General features: G+C 46.2%; 2 protein-coding genes across 3 annotated transcripts; one reads left to right on the top strand and one right to left on the bottom strand.

The window, feature by feature from the left end:
- Positions 1-1,556: 1,556 nt before the first annotated feature.
- Positions 1,557-17,120, top strand: spag5 (sperm associated antigen 5). 2 transcript variants are annotated; one of them, XM_076294772.1, is made up of 26 exons: positions 1,557-1,631; positions 2,588-2,644; positions 2,836-2,940; positions 3,035-5,052; positions 5,451-5,640; positions 5,797-5,913; positions 6,365-6,457; positions 6,543-6,677; positions 7,097-7,216; positions 7,791-7,883; positions 8,269-8,403; positions 8,544-8,637; positions 9,249-9,396; positions 9,695-9,745; positions 9,954-10,128; positions 10,416-10,549; positions 11,249-11,417; positions 11,614-11,743; positions 12,716-12,802; positions 13,826-13,949; positions 14,189-14,321; positions 15,826-15,906; positions 16,039-16,188; positions 16,563-16,637; positions 16,726-16,806; positions 16,920-17,120. In XM_076294772.1, the coding sequence occupies exons 2-26, from the start codon at positions 2,612-2,614 to the stop codon at positions 16,989-16,991; spliced, it is 4,743 nt and encodes a 1,580-aa protein (XP_076150887.1). In that variant the 5' UTR covers positions 1,557-1,631; positions 2,588-2,611; the 3' UTR covers positions 16,992-17,120. The 2 variants fall into 2 exon arrangements, with proteins under 2 accessions (XP_076150887.1, XP_076150886.1); XM_076294771.1 differs by having other exon boundaries at positions 2,588-2,653.
- Positions 17,121-18,573: 1,453 nt separating this feature from the next.
- On the bottom strand, positions 18,574-20,701 carry foxe1 (forkhead box E1). The gene has a single exon (XM_076295972.1). The coding sequence runs from the start codon at positions 20,297-20,299 to the stop codon at positions 19,235-19,237; it is 1,065 nt and encodes a 354-aa protein (XP_076152087.1). The 5' UTR covers positions 20,300-20,701; the 3' UTR covers positions 18,574-19,234.
- Positions 20,702-21,405: the final 704 nt, after the last annotated feature.

Genomic DNA, 21,405 nt, shown 5'->3' with positions numbered 1-21,405 from the left:
ACACAGGCATTTTCTGTAAAGCAAATCAGCTTGAGAGTAATCCCAGGAGTCTTCTTAAACTCTTTTGATTTTCAATATGAGTCTTCATGTGGCAATACTGAAAGGGGACTTTGATCTGGCAAGGCATTTCGTTGAGTCGGGAGCAGATGTGAATGAGAGGGATGGAAAAGGATGGACTCCTTTGATGCTTTGTAGCCTTCATGACGGTGAGTCCTGGGCCCTGGGAGTGGCCCGCATGCTGCTATCTCATGGTGGAAGAGTGGGGCTGGCCGATGTCCGTGGCCGCTCTGCCCTCACCATTGCTATTCTCTATAAGCGCCTTACACTCGTACGGATCCTGCTTCAGGCCTTAGACTATGACCTGAGGCGCCCAGATTGTGACGGTCACAATGCTCTTTGGTATGCTGATCAGAGTGGTGACGATGCCATCCTCAGAGCTGTTCTTCAAAAATCCAAAAGATTTGGTTATGAAAAAACATCTGAATTTACTATGGTTAAACCAATTAAAGGGCAAAGCACTATGAAAGAGATTTCTTTGAGCAACTGCAGATCAGACAAGCTAGCTTACAACAAGCACATAAAGTCACAGTCCAGAGCCAAGCTTCCATTCAAGACTCTTCCTGCAAACCTTTGGACGACAAAGCAAATAGTCCACAGAGCTCGGGGATTGTCTACAAATCATGGTTCTAACCCTGACATAGCAAGCCAGAAAGGAGAAGGCAAGGTGTCAGGGGAGAAGGTTTCTATGTGCCCTCTGCCTGTTAAGGACTGGAGGCTGTCTGTGAGGAAGCTAACAGAGCTGCTTCAGGACCAGCTCAGCCCCTCTTACCGTCCTTGTGCTCAGCCCCTGCCCAAAACTATCAGGCCTTGCCGCAGACCGTCCAGGGTGGGAGGGAGATCAGTTCTGGAGGCTTCTCTGAGGCAGCGAAGGCAGAGAGGCAGGAAGATGTCCCTGGGAGCTATCGATGATGCCTTGAGGATGGAGGGACAATGCAAGGGGGAGTTCCGCCGACGCTGTAGTGTTGCTGTGATACCCATGAGTCGGCCACAGGCCACTTACAGAAGACCCAGCATGCCACTGCTGGAGAATATAAAATTGGCTAGTGAAGTCAAAGCCCCCCAAAAACCTACTGGGAAAAGGGAAAACACTAAAAAGAAAGCATAAAGATAAACTCTTGTTAGATGTAAGATGAACTGAGCTGTATCAAATCATGATAGTGTGTGGGGTTATAAATTATTTTCTTTCTTTGCATTACTCTATAGAGGAAAAGTGCAGGAATTGTATCTAAACATCAGCAATTTACAATAAACTACTTTAGCTAAGTAGTAGTTATTCCTGTTGTAATAGGGATTATGATTAACTTTTTACAAAGTCAAACCTGGCAGTGATATATAATGTATTTTATTTTCAGGAAATAAATACTGTAATAAATACAAAATCAATCTTTGACACTTTTTCACTCCCGAACATTAGGGGGCGACATGGACGTTATACAGCATAAGTATTCACAATAATTAGCAAGGAACAAGGATTTCGACCAATAGCGTTACGTCGTGCCAATGTTTGAAATGTTAGACAGGACAGGCGGTTGAATAGAAACACCGTCGTTTACAACAATTTCATCATAAAGGTGAGCGATTTTATACATTTATACATTTATACATAAAGCACATACTATGTAGCTTCAGACTTAGTAACGTTAGGAATATACGGAACACACCATAAAGACCATAATGAAGGACTAAATATTCCAAATCATTCAGTAAGCTGTCATAGGGTAACTTTAACGTTAGCTCTCTTGCTAACTAACGTTAATCCTCTAACTTTAGAATAAGCCAACCAGCTAGTTGTAAAGTAAGTCTAACATTAATGTCAGAGAATTAATTTAGCGAACTCATTATCATATTGTGAACAGTCATCGGGGCATGTGTAGGCGTTAACGTTAACAGTTACCTGACGTTAGCAGTATTATCAGTCAAAATGCATTGTTACTGTCATCGGGACTAGCCAGCTTGTTGGGTTAACTCATACAGTTAACTTAACTAAGTAACCGTACCTAAGCTCCAAGCAATATCTTTCTATATCCTGTTATTTAATGGAACCGTATGTAGGATTTTGGCCAAAACTGGTACTACAATCACTTTCAAAAGTGTACACCGCAGATGTGGTAACTAGAGCAGAGCTGGCAACCCAGATGCCGAAACACTACTGACTTTGTGATTACTAGATAGGTGGAGGGTGGCGGATCAGGCTAAAACACAAATATGTAAACATCAACATCAGTTGAGGGCTGCAACTTCACTTTTTTAAATGACGATATCCTGGCCGGACTACTGTTGTCAGTGATTTAAGTATTTGAAATTAGCATGATTTCCTAATGTCTAGTGACAAAGCAGGGCCATTTTATGATTAGTTGAATTACATTTCTTACATACGGTTCCTTTAATTTCTGTCATTTTGGATTGGGAAAGATAGCTTTATAACAGAGAGCACACAGGGCAGCAAGGGCGATCATGGCTGGTGTTTGTGGGGATGTGACGTTAACGTTATCGTTATCATAAACCTGAGCCCTGCTCTTGTTTTCAGGCTCTGCTTGGGCAACGGCGAAGAATGTCCGCCACACAAGGATCACCTATTAAAGGAGTCAGTGCAGTAAGATTGTATTCATTCTTTTGAAGAAACAATTTCTTATGTGATGCGTATCTACCCTACCTACTTTGAAGTGGGTATTTTACATGCTAAATGAAATGTGTTTGCAGTGATGAAGACATGGAATATCATGATGTGCTTAATTATTCAACACATACTTTTGTCTTACATCATTCTTCCATCAGCCTGTGAGGACACCCCTCCGAGATGTACAGAATGAACTTGCCCCCAGGCAACAGACCCACAAGTTCAAATCAGTCATGTCTGAAAGCACCACACCTGGAAAAAAGGTAACAAAAAGCATCAAATCTGTTTTTTTTTTCATATATATATTCTGTAGAGTACAGGGCCTAAGCATCAATGTTTATGCATTTCAAACAACAGGGTCACATCACAAGTTGCCACACAGCGCCACGATATGTTGAGGATCATGTTGATGAGATGCAGAAGACCTGTTGTGAGTCTACCAATGAAACTTCAAAAACGGACTCTTCTAGTGGCTCTCCAGACGACCCGGGAGATATAACATACAAGTCGTTTGTGTGTTTAGGAGGAGAAATCCAGCTCTCTGATACATTAAATGCAGCAGATGTCACTCAGGGCATTCCACTGGACAGCAACAGTCATTCCACATGTGTTGACGGTGAACTTGCAGAGGGAAGTTTTCAGAGCTTTCAGGATGGCGAGCCCCATTTTGATCATCCATACTATCAGGCAGAGATAGGCATGATTTCATCCAGCGATGTCTCTGCTGTCACTCCGAATGTCACAGACATGTCTGCTTTTCCAGACAACCTGTCTGCATCACATCTTCCTGTTACACACCACAGTACCACAGACATTGGTGACATTACATTCAAGTCGTATGACTGTTCTGGAGTGCAGATTGAGGTGTTGGGTACCCCTGACAAAACCTCTGAGCTTTCAGCTTTTTTCAAGAATTTATCAGTGCAGGACTGTCAAGCTCTTTCCCAGAGCACTGTCAGTTTTGATGGACGTGAAGAGGTGTTGCTTAGGAGCATCCAGCATGCAGATCATCCATATTGCAATGCGGAAAAGAACACGATTAGGGAGCCTGCTGTGTGCTTGAGCCATGAGATGTCTCATGATGTAGACCAAGCATTGGAAGAAGACCTTGTTTTTCAAATGCATTCCAAAAGCCATGTAGAGAGCTTGCTTCAAGTTGAAGAGTCAAATACCGATGCAGGTTCAAGTAATGGACAGATTGAAGACATTACATTCAAATCCTTTATCTGTATTGGAGGGGAGGTTGAGGTTTTGGAAGATGCCTCCATACTATCAGAAAAATCTGCTGTCATCATGGAGGAAAAGATACTGGAAAACAGTCAACTATCTGTCAATGTCACCGTACATGAAGAGGAGACCAGTGCTCCTGTGCTACCTGGAGAAGGCCATGTTGATCATCCATACTCTGAAATCCAGAGGCCTTTTGCTAGTGATGTCCCTGTCACTAACACATCGTCGGAGATCCTTGTCGGTTCAGAGAGGAGAGTGGATGAAGACAGCAGTGGCGCTCAGTTCATTTGTACGAATGACAAAATGACTTCGGTGCACGGAGAGGACAGTGCAGTGCTTTCGTATGACCGAGACTCCAGTAGCTGCACTGATGATGTATCCACAAAGGGTTCTGCACCTGTCCCTGAAGACAATGTGATGACGGCGTCGTCTGCAGGCTCCCAGCATGTACCACCAGAGAGGAGCAGCGGTGGCCTGGACAGCGCTCTGGGCTTGTCTGGAAACCCCCTTCAGACATCTGAGAGCGAACCAGAGGAGATGCGGCGGGACAGCCCCCAGCCTGTGCTGGGGGAGCCTCCGTTTGTCCACTCCCAGCAGCTCTCCGCCCCCTCCACCCCGAAAGCCTCCTTCTTATCCAGGAGCATCCTGCTGGACCCTCAAGTCGACGAGCAGGACAGCCGCCTCTGGGCCGGCGCTCTGGACAGCCCCCTGCCGCCTCCGCAGCTCAACTCCACCGCCCTGCCCTCCAGCCTCACCTGCATGTCCTTTCCTCCGTCTCCCCCTGGCCAGGCCCTGCCTGCGACTCCAGAGGCATCCGTGGCTGCAGTGGTGCGCACAGCTCCTCACCTGGACCCAGTGGCCGCCCAGGCAGGCCTGCTCGGGTACGGCCCACTGCAGGAGCAGCTGAGGCAGATGGCGGAGCTGCTCATCGCGGCATCGGGAAACATGGCCCCTCGGCCTGCGGTGGTGGAGTACCAGCATGCCGTGGCGGCCACCACGCCGGTCAAGCAGCGGAGCGTGTCGGTGTGTACGTCGCCAATGCAGTGTATGGAGCGCAGCATGAACACGTCGGTCCAGCCGGTGGTGGAGGTGCCGGTGTCGGATGCCAGTACCACCACAGACTCCTTGCTATGGAGTTTGTCCACGTAAAGCACTTTTATAATACCACATCTCACCTTTTATGAGCTCTGGTTTTATGTTTAACTAGTGATGGGCTAAATGAAGCTTTGGTGAACCACTGAACCACAGCAGTGTGAACCTAGCGACACTAGCTGAAAAGCAAAAAGATGGCCGCCACACATACATTTTTCAACATAAAAGTCCTTAGCAAACCAATATTTTTGGTTACATATACTGGTTTCGGTAAGGACTTTTATGTTGAAAAATCTACATGTCTACATACAATCATTAGTGTTGCTAGCTTTACACTGCTGTGGTTTAGTGGTTCACCAAAGCTTCATTTGCCCATCACTATGTTTAACATGTTTCTTCTTTGCCTCTCCCACCGTCTCTTAACCCTTTGTTGTGTCCCTCTGTCCTGCAGTCTGAGCTCTGGCGGTTTGGAGTCTCTCCCGAGAGCTGAGTTGGAGCAGAGGCTGACCTCCTACGTCATCATGTCGGAGGCTCTGCTGCAGCAGCTGGCCTCTGCCCGGGCCCAGGCCCCCAACTCCGGCCCACCACCCTCAGACATGCGCAATCAACTCATCCAGACAGACCACACTGAGCTCAGCCAGGTGACCAGGCAGCCTACATCTCTCATAATCCCTCAAGAGTCTTGTGTCAGATTTGTGGTGGCTGCTGTTTTGGTGAAAATTATGAACACATTGTTAGTGCTTAGAGGAGTCAAAACCATGTTGAAGGCTAATTTAAACATGTGTTCACCATTTCAGATGGAAACCTATAAAGACCTGTATGTTATCGCCTTGGACAAGATTAAGAGTCTTCAGCAGGATCTACAGGATCTTCAGAACTTGCGGCACAACATGCAAGCCATGTCCTCCAACATGGTGGGAGAAAATGCCTAATTCCATTGTAGCTGTATATACTAGGACATTTACATTAGAGATGCACCGGTCCAATACTGATATCAGAGATCAGTCCAACACTGACTGAAATAGCTGGATTGGGTATCGGTAACAATGGGAACAATCAATTCAGCTCAATTCTATGTTTACATTGTGTGTGTACTATATCATGTGTCAGCAGTGTGCTGGGAGACCTAATATAGATCTAATATTGCATGGAGGGAGCAAAAAACAATGGGTGAGCTTTGCAACAAGATCTGAAGCTGCTTAGTGTTAAACACTTATAAAACAAGGATGTCGGATTGGTACTCGGAAGTCCAGTAATCGCTATCGGTATCGGAAGTGAAATAGTCGGATTGGTGCATCCATAATTGTTGTTATATGAGGTGTAAAGTTATTTTGTACTGTGCTCACGGAGTTACATATTTTACAGGCGGCCGTGAAGACAGATGCTGAGGACACTTTGGCCTCCATGAAGGAAATTGGTGATCTTGTCACTGCAGATCAGAAGGACATGTCGAGACAGGTTAGCCACTCCCTTTTTTGAGATGATAACTGAATGCGCTAGGCCTTTTTATGTGGGATTTGCTCACTTGCTGTCTGCCTTGCAGGTGTCTCAGATGAGGTCCCTCTATGGGAAGTGTCGGGAGACCCTGAGGAAGATGCAGCAGAAGACCAGAGACTGCCTTCAGCAGAGGGATGACATGAGACAGAACATGGAGGAGGCCCTGCAGGACAAACAGGCGGTAAAAACGCCTTCCCCTTCATAGTGATTAACAGAACAGGCAATAGCAAAGCACGTGTTTTTATGTCACTACTGTCATCATTACTGGGGATTTTGAAATGGGACTAAAAGACACTGTCTTTTGTGTTTGTTATTTTTTAAATGTATTTCTCATGTCTTGATGTCACAGGTACGCTGGCGACTATGCCGCTCCGTCCGGCATCTTTTGTTATGTGTCTTCTATGTGAACTGTGAAGCGCTCTGGGTTGCACTCTGTGCATGTTAAATGCGCTATAAAAATAAAACTGACTTTTATTGACTTGACTGTGATGAACAAGTTTATAGCGATACGTTCACAGCCTTGTTACTGTCGTTAGTTCACTGGAGGGATCATCATGACTTAATAAGGTGGTGGTGACGGCTGCTTGTTTGCTCCCCCAGGCCTTCAGTGTGGTGGAGCAGCTGCGGGCTCACTGTGCGTCTCAGCTGGCCGAACTGGAGGAGAGTGTGGGCTCGCACCAGCAGCTCCTGGAGGCCCTCAGACGCTCCTGCCCCCTGCAGGTCAGTAGGGAGAGCTGCACCTCCGCTGCTGCCGTCTCTTTGGCTCGCTGCTGGGGTGCACAGGACTTCGGTGCCTGTGGCGGGTACTCATAGCCTGACAAGCCAGACCCACATTAAAATGTAGCGTCTGGGCACTCACCGTTTGCAGTGCTCAGTCCGAGGGGCGGGATATTCGGTTGTCTTTCAAATTCCCTCTGCACGCAATAGGACAGCGCTGAGTCCCATGCGTTTTCCCACCAGCGGAGCTAGTTGGCTAGTTCAAACTTTTGCCATCTTAAAACAAGCTTAACTCGTGTCACACTGTTGGCCAACAGCAACATCCATCTTCTTTGTTTTCAAGTAGCAGGAATTCAAGCCAAACCGTTGCAACTCTGCCATCAATCATTATGTTAAGCCCGCCTAACGACTCTATACACGATTTGATTGGCCTGATAGAAGTTTAATTTTTTGAGCTCACAAGCCAACAGAGAGTTGCTAGACTAGCCCTGGCAGCAAATGTAATTTGCTGCCGCTAGGGTGCGTCTAGATTTCTAGGCTAGGGTACTCATCCTTTCATTATTGTTTTTGACCACAGGCTTCATTTAACAACGCTTACGTGGAGACTCTCAGTGAGGCCAAGGAGCTTTTGAAGGTCAAGTTGGAGGACCATGCCAGTTTGCAGGAGGAGGTAGGTCTGTGCATGACCAGAGCCAAGCACACAGACGCCATTTGAACCCAGTTCAGTTCCCTGCTGGCTGCCTGCTGGTGTGTGTGATGTGTGTGTGTGATGTGTGTGTGTGTGTGTGTGTGTGTGTGTGTGTGTGTGTGTGTGTGTGTGTTTGTGTGTGTGTGTGTGTGTGTGTGTGTGTGTGTGTGTGTGTGTGTGTGTGTGTGTGTGTGTGTGTGTGTGTGTGTGTGTGTGTGTGTGTGTGTGTGTGTGTGTGTGTGTGTGTGTGTGTGTGTGTGTGTGTGTGTGTGTGTGTGTGTGTGTGTTTGTGATGTGTGTGTGTGTGTGTGTGTGTGTGTGTGTGTGTGTGTGTGTGTGTGATCCGTGTCCGTGGCTTTGTGTGCAGCTGGGGCGGGCGCGGTCCCTCCTGCAGAGGACCAGGCCAGTGCTGCAGCAGCTGCACCAGAGGGCCTCCGCCGCGCAGGAGCAGAGCGAGCGCGACCGGGCCGAGAGGGAGCAGGTCCTAGAGGACAGAGCCCAGGTCAGACAGGCACCGCCACAGGCCCTCAGAGATCTCATTTGGCCAGTAGAATGGGTCTCAGAAACAGTCGATTCTTGGACTGTTTTTACTGTATTTTACTGTACTGATTTGGGCTTTTGTTATTTTTGCCCATGACGCAGATCCAACAGGAACTGGAGCAAGAACAAGCAAGTCTTCAGGATGCAGAGCAACAGATTGTAGATTTGAACACTCAGTTGACTATCTTGAATGCAGGTTAGTCAGCTGTCATGTTTTACTTTACTTTTTTTTTATTTATTTTTTTAAGTTTGCTGTGGTGCGTTAGGTCAGCTTATCACAAGCAGTGTAATTGAATTCATGGACATAAATGCACACTGAACAGTTTGATTCTGTTAAATCAGAGGGGATTTCTTTTTCTAGAACCAAGATCTCTGTTAAAATAAGAACATCTGGTTATAAGTCCCATTCCCATCCCATCTTGTGTTAAAACCATATAGAAAATAAGGAGGTCCGTGAGATGATGTTGCAAGATAAAATATTAATTGTCACTCCTGGGCAGATTCTACCTCAACCTTTCAATATTCAAGGTTGTGTTTGTTCTCTGAGACATTTTGAACTGACTGTGATCCTTGCTTGTGTAAAAGCTGTGTTGTGTGAAGACGATAAGTGAGCCCCAGCATTATAACCTGTTCAAGTGAGCCCCAGCGTTAGGCTATAACCAGCATGAGTAAACCCCAACGTTAGGCTGTAACTAGTGTGAGTGAACCCCAACGTTAGGCTGTAACCACTAACCAGTATGAGTGAACCCCAGCGTTAGGCTATAACCAGTATGAGTGAGCTCCAGCTAATCTGTGTCTCCTCTGCAGAGATGGGGGTTCTGCGGCAGCAGATTGCGGAGGTGGAGGAGGAGCGCGACCAGTTGCAGCGGCGCAGCACGGAGCTCTCGGCCACAGTCACCTCCACCCTAGCTTCCTACGCCTTCCTGGAGCAGGCCCTGGGCAGCGAGACCAAGAAGTGGGTTCTCTACACCTGCACACACTGTCTGTGGGTTGATTAGTACACTTACAAGAAGATGACTAACCAATAGTGTATTGATTGACATTACTTTATCATCATTAGTAATTGATAATTATAATTAATATTTTCTAACAGATAAGAGCAGTTATTATTTTGTATGTGTTTGAAGTAGTGCTCACTTGAGGTGAAGAATATCAACAGATATTATGCAAACAGTGCATCCTCGGTCAGGCTTGAGTGGGGTTTGGGAGAGTATAAAGATTGTAATTCTGTCTGGATGTTCTGCCATCTTCAGAATGCAGCAGTCTAACCACGAAGCCCAGGAAGCCAGAGAAAAAGCCAGTGGGTAAGTAAGGCTACACACGCATGCTCTCAACTCAATGAGTCAATTCATAACCTCAACTCAATCATAACTCTTCAGCAGTCTGTCTGTACCAGTAAAGACTATATGTCCACAGGTTCATTTGACTTGTATTTTGATTTTTGAGTTAGTCAGGCATCTATATACTCTACTTGGTCGTTGATTACTGTTTGTGTGTTTGTTTTCTGAGCAGTCTGGAGCAGGCTCTGGAGGCATCCCAGCGGCAGGTGCTGGAGCTGACCGAGGCCCTGGCCCAGAGGGACGGCCTGGTGAGTGAGCTCTGTGCCCAGGCCGAGAGCCACGCTACCCAGCTGCGCCGGCTGCACAAGCTCGAAGCCGAACTGTCCAGCTCCAAGGAGATGAACGAGGTGAGTTCATCCACAGCGCTCCACAGGGCTCCACAGGGGGTATAGGGGGGTGGTTTAGGTCTTCTGAACTGTAAGGTGGAGCCAAGTATGGAACCAAGTGTGCAGTGGTTGTTGTGTGTGTGTGTGTGTGTGTGTGTGTGTGTGTGTGTGTGTGTGTGTGTGTGTGTGTGTGTGTGTGTGTGTGTGTGTGTGTGTGTGTGTGTGTGTGTGTGTGTGTGTGTGTGTGTGTGTGTGTGTGTGTGTGTGTGTGTGTGTGTGTGTGTGTGTGTGTGTGTGTGAGAGAGCAGTTCCTGCATATGGAGAACGAGTTGACGCGGGAGCAGATGTCAGAGAGTGAGGGGATGCTGCGCACCCACCTGCAGGGCCTCAGGGAGAGGAACCTGGAGTGTGAGGATCTCAAGCTGGCCCTCTCCCAGCTCAGGTGAATTATGCCATACTACAGCACACCACACCACGCCACGCCACACCACACCACACTATGCCATACCACACCATACCACACCATACTACACCATACCACACCATACCACACCATACCACACCATGGCCTTTCAGCATGCTGTGTGCCTCTGTTCCTCCAGAGGGAGCTGTTCCTATCACCAGACACACTCAGGCAGGCGTTCTCTTGTAATCAGTGAAGTTGCTGATTTTCATGTATGAAAGAGCTCTTTGTTGGATCTAGGAAGATACCGCAACCAAGGAAGACACTGATGTATAGTAATCGGAAGTTTTATTGAAAGTTAGATGCTTAAAGTATTGTGATGTAAGATATGTTTGTTAGAGCTAGGTTTTTAGCCATATCAAATGCACCTAGTAGTAAAAAAGCACCTAGTAGTAAAACACCATGCAAAACTGAAAAAAAAAATACAAAGCAAATACTAAAGCAGTCCAGACTGCGAGTCTGTAAAGGGGCTGTTGGTTTTGAGCTGTGTGTGTGTGTGTGTGTGTGTGTGTGTGTGTGTGTGTGTGTGTGTGTGTGTGTGTGTGTGTGTGTGTGTGTGTGTGTGTGTGTGTGTGTGTGTGTGTGTGTGTGTGTGTGTGTGTGTGTGTGTGTGTGTGTGTGTGTGTGTGTGTGTGTGTGTGTGTGTGTGTGTGTGTGTGTGTGTGTGTGTGCGTGCAGGCAGGAGCGGGACGCTCTGCAGGAGGAGTTGTCCAGCAGCACCACCCGAGCCCAGGCCATGCTGCTGGAGCAGGGGGAGCAGCTGACCCAGGCCACCAACCACGTCACCATGCTGCAGCATCAGGTGCTCTGCTTCAACAGCACCCTGGAGCTCGCCCTCTCCGCTACGGTACGCACGTCACACTCATATACACACACATTCACAAACGTTTTTCACATAGATGACATCTCACTATCTCAACATTTAGCCACTTCTGTGCTCTGAAAGCCCTGACATGTAACAACTTGCGGGCCACTGCTAGTTAACACTGATGTCAACAGCCTTCTGTCCACTCCGTGTGTGTGTGTGTGTGTGTGTGTGATAGGCATCAGAACCCTCTATGGAGGACGAGGCTCCAGAGCAGCCAGCCTCATTTGTGGACTCCATCATGAAGGCCATGACCCATGAGGAGGACGAGGAACAGGAGCAGGCTAACAAGACGTCTGAGGACACAGGTGCTTCACTATCCATCACTGCTGCACATGCTCAGTACAGTCATGTTCTAAACATGGGCTCTGTTGTTTATCCATAATGCCTGATTCTGGAAATGATTACAGAACTAGAAATCGTTTGAGCGTATAGACCAGTGTTACTCATTGCGCGGCTCGCAAGCCACATGCGGCTCGTCAAGCTATAATTGGTGGCTCGCATGCAGCTTTGGCGAGATTTCGCCAAATTTGGTTTTACTCATTTTGAGTAGGCCTAAACTGATCGCCAAAGGCCATCATCCCTGGCCCCAGCTTGATAAAAACAAAAGTAGGCTTTTATTTAGCCTAGTCTACTGTATGACTTAAACGAGGTGATCTTTAATTTCGTTCTGCTTACAGTATCTCACTGCCACTTGCAATGCCTTTGAATGCAATCCGCTGCCCTGTTTACTGGCAATGCTACAGTGGACTTAAACTGCCACCTTGTGGCGATAAGTTGTAATACATTTCATGCAGCTGCGTGTATCACGGAAAGCGCGAATGTGCTATGTGGCCATTTCTAAATGGGACCCACTGTAGGCTATGTGGTAACACAGCCAATATATTTTTTTAAATGTGCTTCATAAACATACAATAATGTACTACAAAAACGCAAATATCTGAATTATACTTCTTCCTTCACCCAAAAAATGAAGGTGAAAGGAAGTTGTTAAGCATTGGCTGTATATATTTAGCTGTATTGGCTGTGTTATTTCTTTTTTTTGTGGGATATTTATATGTAGAAATGCACATTTGCAAAGGTGAGTTAGTATGTTGTCGTAAAAGTGGCTCTCTTTTTGATTTTGCACTGCCAGTGTGGCTCTTGTGAAAAAAATAGTGAGGATCACTGGTATAGACAATACCGGTAGTTCATTTTTTACCCTCAGTTTTTTACCCTTTTGAAACTTTTTTTTACCCATTTCATTTTTTTAAAATGTGAATGAAATGATTTGCAAACAGAAGTGGAGGATGGCCATGCTGATGGATTGAGCAGTACACACAGTGCCTTCTCCCGTGTGCCGGCTACCACGCCCAGAAAACACCAAGGTACTGCTACCCCTGTTATTATCATACTTTATTATTTACAAGCCACAACACATGCCAGCCCTGGTGGTCTCCACGCCACATGCACATGTTGATGATCTCTGCCACACTTCATCATAATTAAGGTTTTTCATGTGACGTATTCTAGGTTCTATAAGCTTTGCTTACATCCAGCTGGTAGGCAAGGGACACGTTGAACACATTGAACGTTGTTGTCTGCAGCTGCCTCTCTGTAGGGTACATCTCTGTATTACAGCAATGTCAACATTTCAGGCATCAATAAAGGTGATGATGAAACGTTATCCCATTGTTCAATATTTGATAGCCTGTCACAGGAACGTTATTTCGCTAAAATCGCCCTGATTTGGTTCATTGATCTGTAACGTTATGGAGGCAAAGATGTAGCCTAACTTTTTTCTCTGTTAAAAACTCGGTTTACACAAAGACGATAGACTTTCTTAGAAGCTGTGAAATTTTGCCAGAAATGAGGCATACATGTTTTCCCTCTGAAAGTTGACACAAAATGAAACAGTATTTGATCATTTAACTTTAACTGAACAGCGACAGGTTTTGGTAGGCAGATTCAGTAGACGTTTAAACGGCACTGTTATAGCCAGCGTCAGTCAGCATCATGTAACATTAATGCCGTTGAAGTCATGAATCCTGTAACATATAACATAACAACGATGGCTTATTCGAAGACGATCTGCATGGATAACCACCCAGAAAAACTCAGAATGTGAGATTATTAAAGTTCATTAATTGTATGAAACGATTTATTAGTTAGCCATTGCAGCATCGGCTATATTAGGTTGTTATGCTAGCTCAACAGCCTTTAAATATGCTGTTATTTTGGTCATGTGGACTTGATTAAACGGGTAAGGATAATTCATAAACTGCCTATTTCTTCTCAGTGTTGTCTCAAGCTACACAGCCTTCCTGTTGAATGTGAGGCTGCTTAGACTGCAGGGCTATATGATTGATGATGATGATGATGATGGTGATGATGATCGTGTGTGTTAACAGATCAGGAGAGCTCTGTTGTGCAGGCGGTGACCAAGCTGTCTGAGATGTTCACTAAGCTCACCACCACCCTCCAGCAGTTCCAGCAGCACCAGGACACAGAGCAGGAGCAGCTCCATAGAGCCAAGTAAGGGCAATTTTGCATCATCCTGGAGCTTTTAGCCTAAATCTGAATGGGGTTCATCTGGTGAATTTGTACCAATCTCATGTGCTACCAAATACGTCAATGACTGAAAATGGATTTCTAGAATATGCATGCAGTATAATTATGTAGTGCATGTGCCTCAGCAGTCATTGATCCTGATTCCTGTGTTTAAGCTCTAACCTATTTCTACTGCCTGCTTTGTCTCTCTGTGTCTGTTTCAGGGAGGAGCTGCAGGAGGAGCTGCACGAGGAGGCCCACAGGCACCAGCAGGAGGAGCAAGAGCTGCGGGAGCAGCTGCAGCGGCTGCAGGCCCAGCTGGAGAAGGACGCCACCGCCCTGCAGCAGAAGGCCCAGGTACGAGTGTAGCCTGTGAGGTGTTGTCCAGTCCGGGCCCAGCCCCAAAACCCACGGGTGCTAGCGGCTATCGCTAGTATGTCTCTTGGATGTTGGGAGGGATGTTTAATCACTGTCACTATACCCACTGGCTACCATTACAGCAGCACTGCACACATACTCATACGACTCCACACCTCTGACTTAACACTGGCATTACTGCCAGCAGGAGTGGTAGAAGTACCAGTCATTACATCAGTAGTTCTGTAAAGGATGATTGAGGAGTGGCCCAGTTCTAATGTTCTGCTCTGTTCTGATGTTGGGTGGCCCAGTTCTAATGTTCTGCTCTGTTCTGATGTTGGGTTCTAATCAGGGTTTCCATTGTCCAACAAAATTAAATCTCTCCGGTCAAATTGTTCGATTGAAATTGGCTAATAATCCCGTCCCCCTAACACAATCTGTATTTGAGAATAAGCCTAAAATGTAGGACTATACTAAAGCAAGAATAAGTCCTTTGGCTATTTTTTAAAGGAACAGGCTCTACCGTTTGAAAGTTAAACACGCATATGCTGCATTTCAAATAAAGCGCACACTTAAAACGTCTGTTAAACAACGAACGAATGAGTGAGACGGTTGAAACATGGCCAGGCCCAGGCAGACTAGCCTTAAAAGCTTTTTTCAGAGGCCAGATGCGATGGATCATGGTAAATCGGCAACGCCTGAAACCTGAGATGTCCGGTCAGCTCCACCACCACCAAAGAAAAAGCCGAAGTGTCTGAAGCGTATCTGTCGGAATCAGTGACGTTGGAAGTGCGGGGGGTGCGGTCGCGCCAAGACACTTGTCATTTTCCGTGTAGACAGACCCATGGCTACACTGGACATGTAGCTGTGTTCTGTCCCCAGAGCATGCTTTCTCTATGATCTGCAGGGTTAGGGCATCCTGGACGAGGAGATTGCTGGTCCGCAGATAATTTGCGGCACAATCGAATGGTATCATTGAACCGCGGACCGAAAGAAAAATAAACTAAAAATTGTAGTTTTAGTACAATTTTAGTCGGTAGTGGTGCGAGCGCTCATTCAATGTGTGTGGGCATCTGCGCAAGAGAAACTGTTGAACCACTGGAGATAAATGGGTAGCAGCAACAAACAACGTAGCCTATTTAAAACAACGAACGAATCAGATTCTTGCTGTCCACTAAAAAAGCATAGAGACTGGCTAGATCTTTAAATTGACACTAGTTAAGCATGTTTAAGTTAGGCTAATGAACATGTTGCATTCTATATGGCCTGATTATGTAATTCTTTAAGCTACATAGCCTGTCTCCAATTTTCCTCAACTTGATTAATTAAGAAGCGATAATAGGATATTTGACCGGCATATCATCAAAATGTCCGGAAAACGAAACCGACCGGCACCATTTTTTTCAAGAGGAAACTCTGGTTCTAATGTTCTGCTCTGTTCTGATATTGGGTGGCCTAGTTCTAATGGTCTGCTCTGTTCTGATGTTGGTTGTTTTTCTGTCAGGATGAGAAGACACTGAACAAGCTGTGCGGTGAGATGGACAAGAACCTGGAGCAGGCCCAGAAACACAGAGCAGAGAACATCGTAAGTGCTGCTGAGTCCCGGCTGACCTGTGGGGAGGAAAAGCTCACTATTGTTCTCCAGCATGTCGTTGGTATCCGTCACTCCTCTTGATTCTGGGAGCCGTGGTTGATTGTATGTTGTGATGGGTGACAGGAGTTGCGGAGGGAAGGGGCGGAGTTGCGGCGGGCGCTGCAGCAGTCTCAAGTCGAGGCTCACGTCCTGAAGGAGGAGCTGAACCGAGCCATCGGCCAATCGGCTTCAAGCACCAAGGCCATGGATGAGAGGATCCGCCTTCTTAAAGAGGTTTGCCGGGACACAAAATGCCAATCTAATTTTGAGCTTCATTATGTGTGATCATGCATTAATGCCCTCACTCAGTTTTAGCTGAGCCTCAGATATGCCACTCCCTGCCAGCTCATGATTAGTGAAGCCAGAATGAGTGCACATTCTTGGTGACGTATGAGACTAGACATGAAAATGCTTTTTGTATTTGTGAACAGCAGGGGGCAGAACATCCCACGTTTGCCTCTGAAGAAGCCTTAATTCCTCTTAGTTCTCTATTCCATAGTGAATGCAGCAATAGAGTTTACCATTAATGTTTTCACACCTGAAGCTTTGTCTATCCCCACCAAAATGGCCTGCCACAGATAGACACAGTCTACATGTTCTTCCCACAGGTGGAGAAGCTGAAGCAGAGTTTGGCTGAGGTGGAGGAGTCCAGGTCCAAGCTTATGGAGAGAGCAAAGAGACATGTAAGTGCCCCCATCCCTGCTTGTTCGATCACTCAGTTCCTAAAGACATTCACTACAGACGTCTCATCATCCTCCTGCTCTTTGGCAGCAAACGGTCCACCTGATGAACCAGAACAAGCTGGAGCGAGAGCTGCATCTCCTGGACGACATGATCGAGACCGTCAGGAAGGTGAGGCCCTCGACGGAACGGTCACTCAGAGTGGCTCCTTTGTTATGGGACTTGCAGTTGTTCCTTTTGCGCTGTCGAGCTGTGTGTTGACCATGTGGTGTCTTTGTTCACAGACTTTGTCCTCTGTGCCGCATGTGGTGAAGAGCTGTGCGGAACTGCAGAAACTGTTGGAGTTTCTTGGATGAAGATGTACATAATAGGGTCATTGTTTAACATTTTTTACATAAATATTAGAGAAATAAATAAAGTTGTTCTATGGAGTTTTCTGTATGTTTGTTGTATGTAGATGTGTGCATATTTGCAAATAAACAACTACCAGGAAACTAGAGAAAAAAAACTGCTAATGTCTTATCAGTGAACTGACTGACCGTTGTAGTGGGATCTGGTGATGCGGTCAGTTTCCAGGAGAGCCAATGTCATCCTGTGAAATCTGTTTATTTCCTACAGATTTTTGAAACATCATTGTACTAATTAGTGGTATATACCATAGCAACAGCTTTTGAGATGAGAGATTGAACAAAATTCAAAAGAGTGTATATATATATATATATATATACATATATATGTGTATGTATGTATGTATGTATATATATGTATATATATATATATGTATATGAGTGGCTATATATATATATATATATATATATATATATATATATATATATATATATATATATATATATACACACATACACTTATCTTATACAGTTGATGGGAAAGTGCCTCATAGTAATTTATAGAGAAAGTCCACCATCCATAGTGGTAATTTGCAAACCCCCTGCATCATCATTCAGAGTGCCCTTAATCCCTGCTGTCAAGAGCGAGTGGAGAGGTGCTTTCTGCTGCTGGTGGAGGGGGTTCTGGATGCCTGCTGCAGACACTGGGTCCATTCTTATAGCCGAGTGGAACAAGTCTCCTAATTCATCATCATAATGTGGCAGTGATGTGTGTCTTGTCAGAGCCTGTAGGAGCCTGATGTAGATTAAATGCTTTAATCTGTATCTGTTCATTTTCACTCTGCGTCTCATTTCTGCTCGACTGCCTCTCAATAGGCAGTGATTTGCCTCGGCTCTCATTTTGTTTTCCAAATTATGGGCTGACCGGCGATGAGTTCTCAATTAGCTGGAACAACTCACAATGACTGCTCGGATTGTTTTTCTATTCTCGCTCATGCACAAAGTTGAACTTGTTGGAATTACTTTGGTGTACTTCAAAGCATTGTTTTTCTGAAGAAATTAATTTCAAAGGCGTGTAACAGGTAACCTTTAACCACTCTAGTGTTTCTCCACTACCGTGCTGAACTAGCCTGATCAGTGGGCTGCTCCTATGAAATGTATTTGAAGTTCATATGGGCATCTTTTGATACTCACGCAAAATAACATTAGGGTTTAGAGACTGACAAGTCAATCCAAGTCCTTTATCCGTTGAGCTCTGGAGACTGAGGGGCAGTGTCATGTTGCTCAGTGTCAGTTCATTAGTCTGATTGCTGGACGTTGCAGTCAGATTAGCCGAGGCTTGAGTACTGCTCTATTGTTGAGGCTTGCCGAGTCTCGGGGCAGTACCCAGCTGAGAGGCTCCAGACACACTTCATGTTCAACTGAGCTGAAACACTGAGTGGACCAAACAATGCCTGCACCAGAACTTCCTTGTCCTAGTCTAGAAAGGGCTTTGGGGGAGGAATGAGACACATTGTTGCTGTTGGAGGTTTTGTGGTTTCTTTCTGTAGAAGCATTTATTTGCTGCGGTAAAGTTTAAATGTGCAATTTGTAGAGCACCATAAATTACATTTATTGAATAGCTTTTCTCAGTTGTATGGCTATTAAAACAATGAGGGGGGCTAATAATCTTTTAAATGCACATTCATGTTTCATAACCACATCAGTGGATTCAACCTTAATTCATTTTATTATGATGGTGTTGTACCTGCCAATACATTTAAAGGACAAAGGAGAACTTGTCTTCAAAACATATTTTATGCAGACAAATAATTTACTCATGCAATTCAACAGCAAAAACTATACATAATGCAAACATTTCATGAAAACAGTTGATCACAAATACATGCTCAATAGGCTATTAACTGAGCTTAGGATTCCTAATTTAATCAGATCACCACTAAATCTAAATTTCTGGTTCTGTAGAAATTAGACAGTCACTCCAGAATTATCGTATGTCCATGTCTAGTTTAGATAACTTTATTTTGCTGCTGTGTCAATCTCCTCACTGTAAGTTTTAAATTCAAGGAAAATGAAATTAAAAATGCATACGGCCACATTTTCAACACAAACAATGAAATAAAACATACAAATGCAAACAACCGTATCCTTAAATATTCGTTGCCTTGGATGAACATTCAGAAAGACATGCCTCAAATGTCCCGTAATTAATGCAGTTTCAGAGTTCACGCGTGTGTTGCTGGTGTGTATTGTTAAATAGCAGACACAAATCTGTCCATGTTACCAGAGTATGTGGGCGGCCGTAGGTAGGCTCCTGTCCCGCCGTTGTTGTACTGCGCAAAAGAGCTCAGCTGACCCGGAGATGCCCTGCCATACGGATCCCCGACTGGGTCGGCTGCCATGGGCGACGACCCTGCCATCGCCAGCCTGCCTGACGGCCCATAGCTCTGGCCGCCGCTCTGCGGGTACAGCCCCTGTGTCGGCCCGTGGCCGTGCGCGGGTGGCCCCGAGTATGTGAAGGCCATGTGGCTGGAGGAGGAGGAACAGCGGGACAGGCCCGAGGCGCCACCGCTGCTGCAGGGTTGCCCCTGGAAACCGGGACCGGCCAGGCTGCAGGACGCCCCCTCGGGGTTGAAGCTGCGGCAGGGCTGCTGGGCCACCATGTCGGGGCCCTGGGCCAGGCTGCCGTGGGGGCCGATGAGGGTGTTGATGCTGAACACGCGGGACTGGCCCGAGCCGAAGCCGGGGGACGAGGAGCGGTAGTAGGTGTGGGGCAGCTGCTGACCGTACGCCGGGCTGACGCCCATGTTGGAGTAGACGCTGTTGGCGTAGGCCGAGCGGATCTGCACGGGCGCAAAGACGGGCGGCTCGTGCACGTAGGAGGAGTAGGTGGTGAAGTCGCAGCGCTTGAAGCGTTTCCTGCGCCGCAGGAAGCTGCCGTTTTCAAACATGTCCTCGGCGTTGGGGTCCAGGGCCCAGTAGTTGCCCTTGCCGGGTCGGCCGGGCTCGCGCGGGATCTTGATGAAGCAGTCGTTGAGCGTCAGGTTGTGACGGATGGAGTTCTGCCATTTCTTGGAGTTGTCCCTGTAGAAGGGGAAGCGCTCGGTGATGAACTTGTAGATGCCGCCCAGGGTGAGGCGGCGGTCGGCGGAGTTGGCGATTGCCATGGAGATAAGGGCGATGTAGCTGTACGGGGGCTTCCCCCGCTGCAGTGGCCGCTTCCTCCGACGGCCCTTGGCCGCCTCTGCCGTCTGAAGGTCAGGGACGGGCAGGGTAGTCTCGGACGGGGAGTCCTTCTCCACCTTCACCACTGGCATGGTATGGCGGCTGCTCACTCAATCAGCCAGATGAACTCAGGATGCAGGCTGGGCCTTCTTAGATGATTCTCAGGCCAGCCTCAGTCATTTAATATCGTCTCAAGCTAAGAGGGGCTACTAGTTGCCCAAGGACAGTCCAGGCTTTCAGAATGGGAAGACATGCATAGAGGGATGACTTACTGATGCTGTCATACTGCTCACTGTAGAGTCTTCTGATTCAGCGGCGGCTCCTTCACAAAGGTAGAGTATTCCAGATATACAACTAGTGTAACAACAGTCCAGCCGTGTAAAGTCAGAGATGTCCCATCTGTCCAGGACAGTGTGTGGTCTTGAGTATGGAAAGCTGTGTAGGTCTCATGCCAACGTGTTTTGAGACAGAGGAGCAGCAGCCCTGTGCTAGGACAGAATGAGCCAGAACAAGTGGTAGAATGTTACCTGAGGAGCAGAGACTACCTGTGTGGGAGCCACACCCCTCCTGTCACGTCATGTCACAGGTTTGCATAGTGGTGGACATGCCTCTAAAAAGTAGAAAGAGACACAAAATACTCTTAGTTTTATGATTTTTTTTATGCTTGTATTTTTGGCAATTGTACCATTCATTATTACTGTAACTAACACGCATTTTAGTCATAGGTGTGTTTTTCTCATATACATTTTTATTATTACTTAATTTCTAGATCACAGTTGGAAATTGGTACTATTTATTTGATTTTGAAAATGATCGAATTATGAATCTATAACACACTAGAACAAGAGGAATCCTTGTTGCACAATGATTATTTCCCATTGTCGGTTGTTTGGTTACTCCATTGTCAATATGTCTAGACACTATTAATTTTATTAGGAAGGAGTTTAGACCAGCAACACTAAGTCTCCACAGAGCAAACCTACTGCGTCTTTAAGGTTTTGCACACACCTATGTATCTACTAAAAGGTAGAATAGAATAGATCTCAAGGTTCTTAAAACCCAACATAATGAAATATCATTGGAGTTTGGAAGGCGCGATGAGAACACTGTTGTTCAACATTGTTTTATAGATCTTGTTGTGCATGTTGTTTATTGCATTTGTGTGCCTTTGCCAAGCCCTGGAAAATGTGAGCAGATT

Source organism: Alosa pseudoharengus, unplaced genomic scaffold, assembly GCF_046254945.1.
Source record: "Alosa pseudoharengus isolate Yale_2024_CS ecotype anadromous, Long Island Sound unplaced genomic scaffold, YU_APseudo_1.1 YU_APseudo_1.1_scf_2, whole genome shotgun sequence".
In the NCBI taxonomy this organism is placed as follows: domain Eukaryota; kingdom Metazoa; phylum Chordata; class Actinopteri; order Clupeiformes; family Clupeidae; genus Alosa; species Alosa pseudoharengus.
Note: the sequence above shows the minus strand (reverse complement) of the source record. Positions and strands in the feature narration are given on the sequence as shown.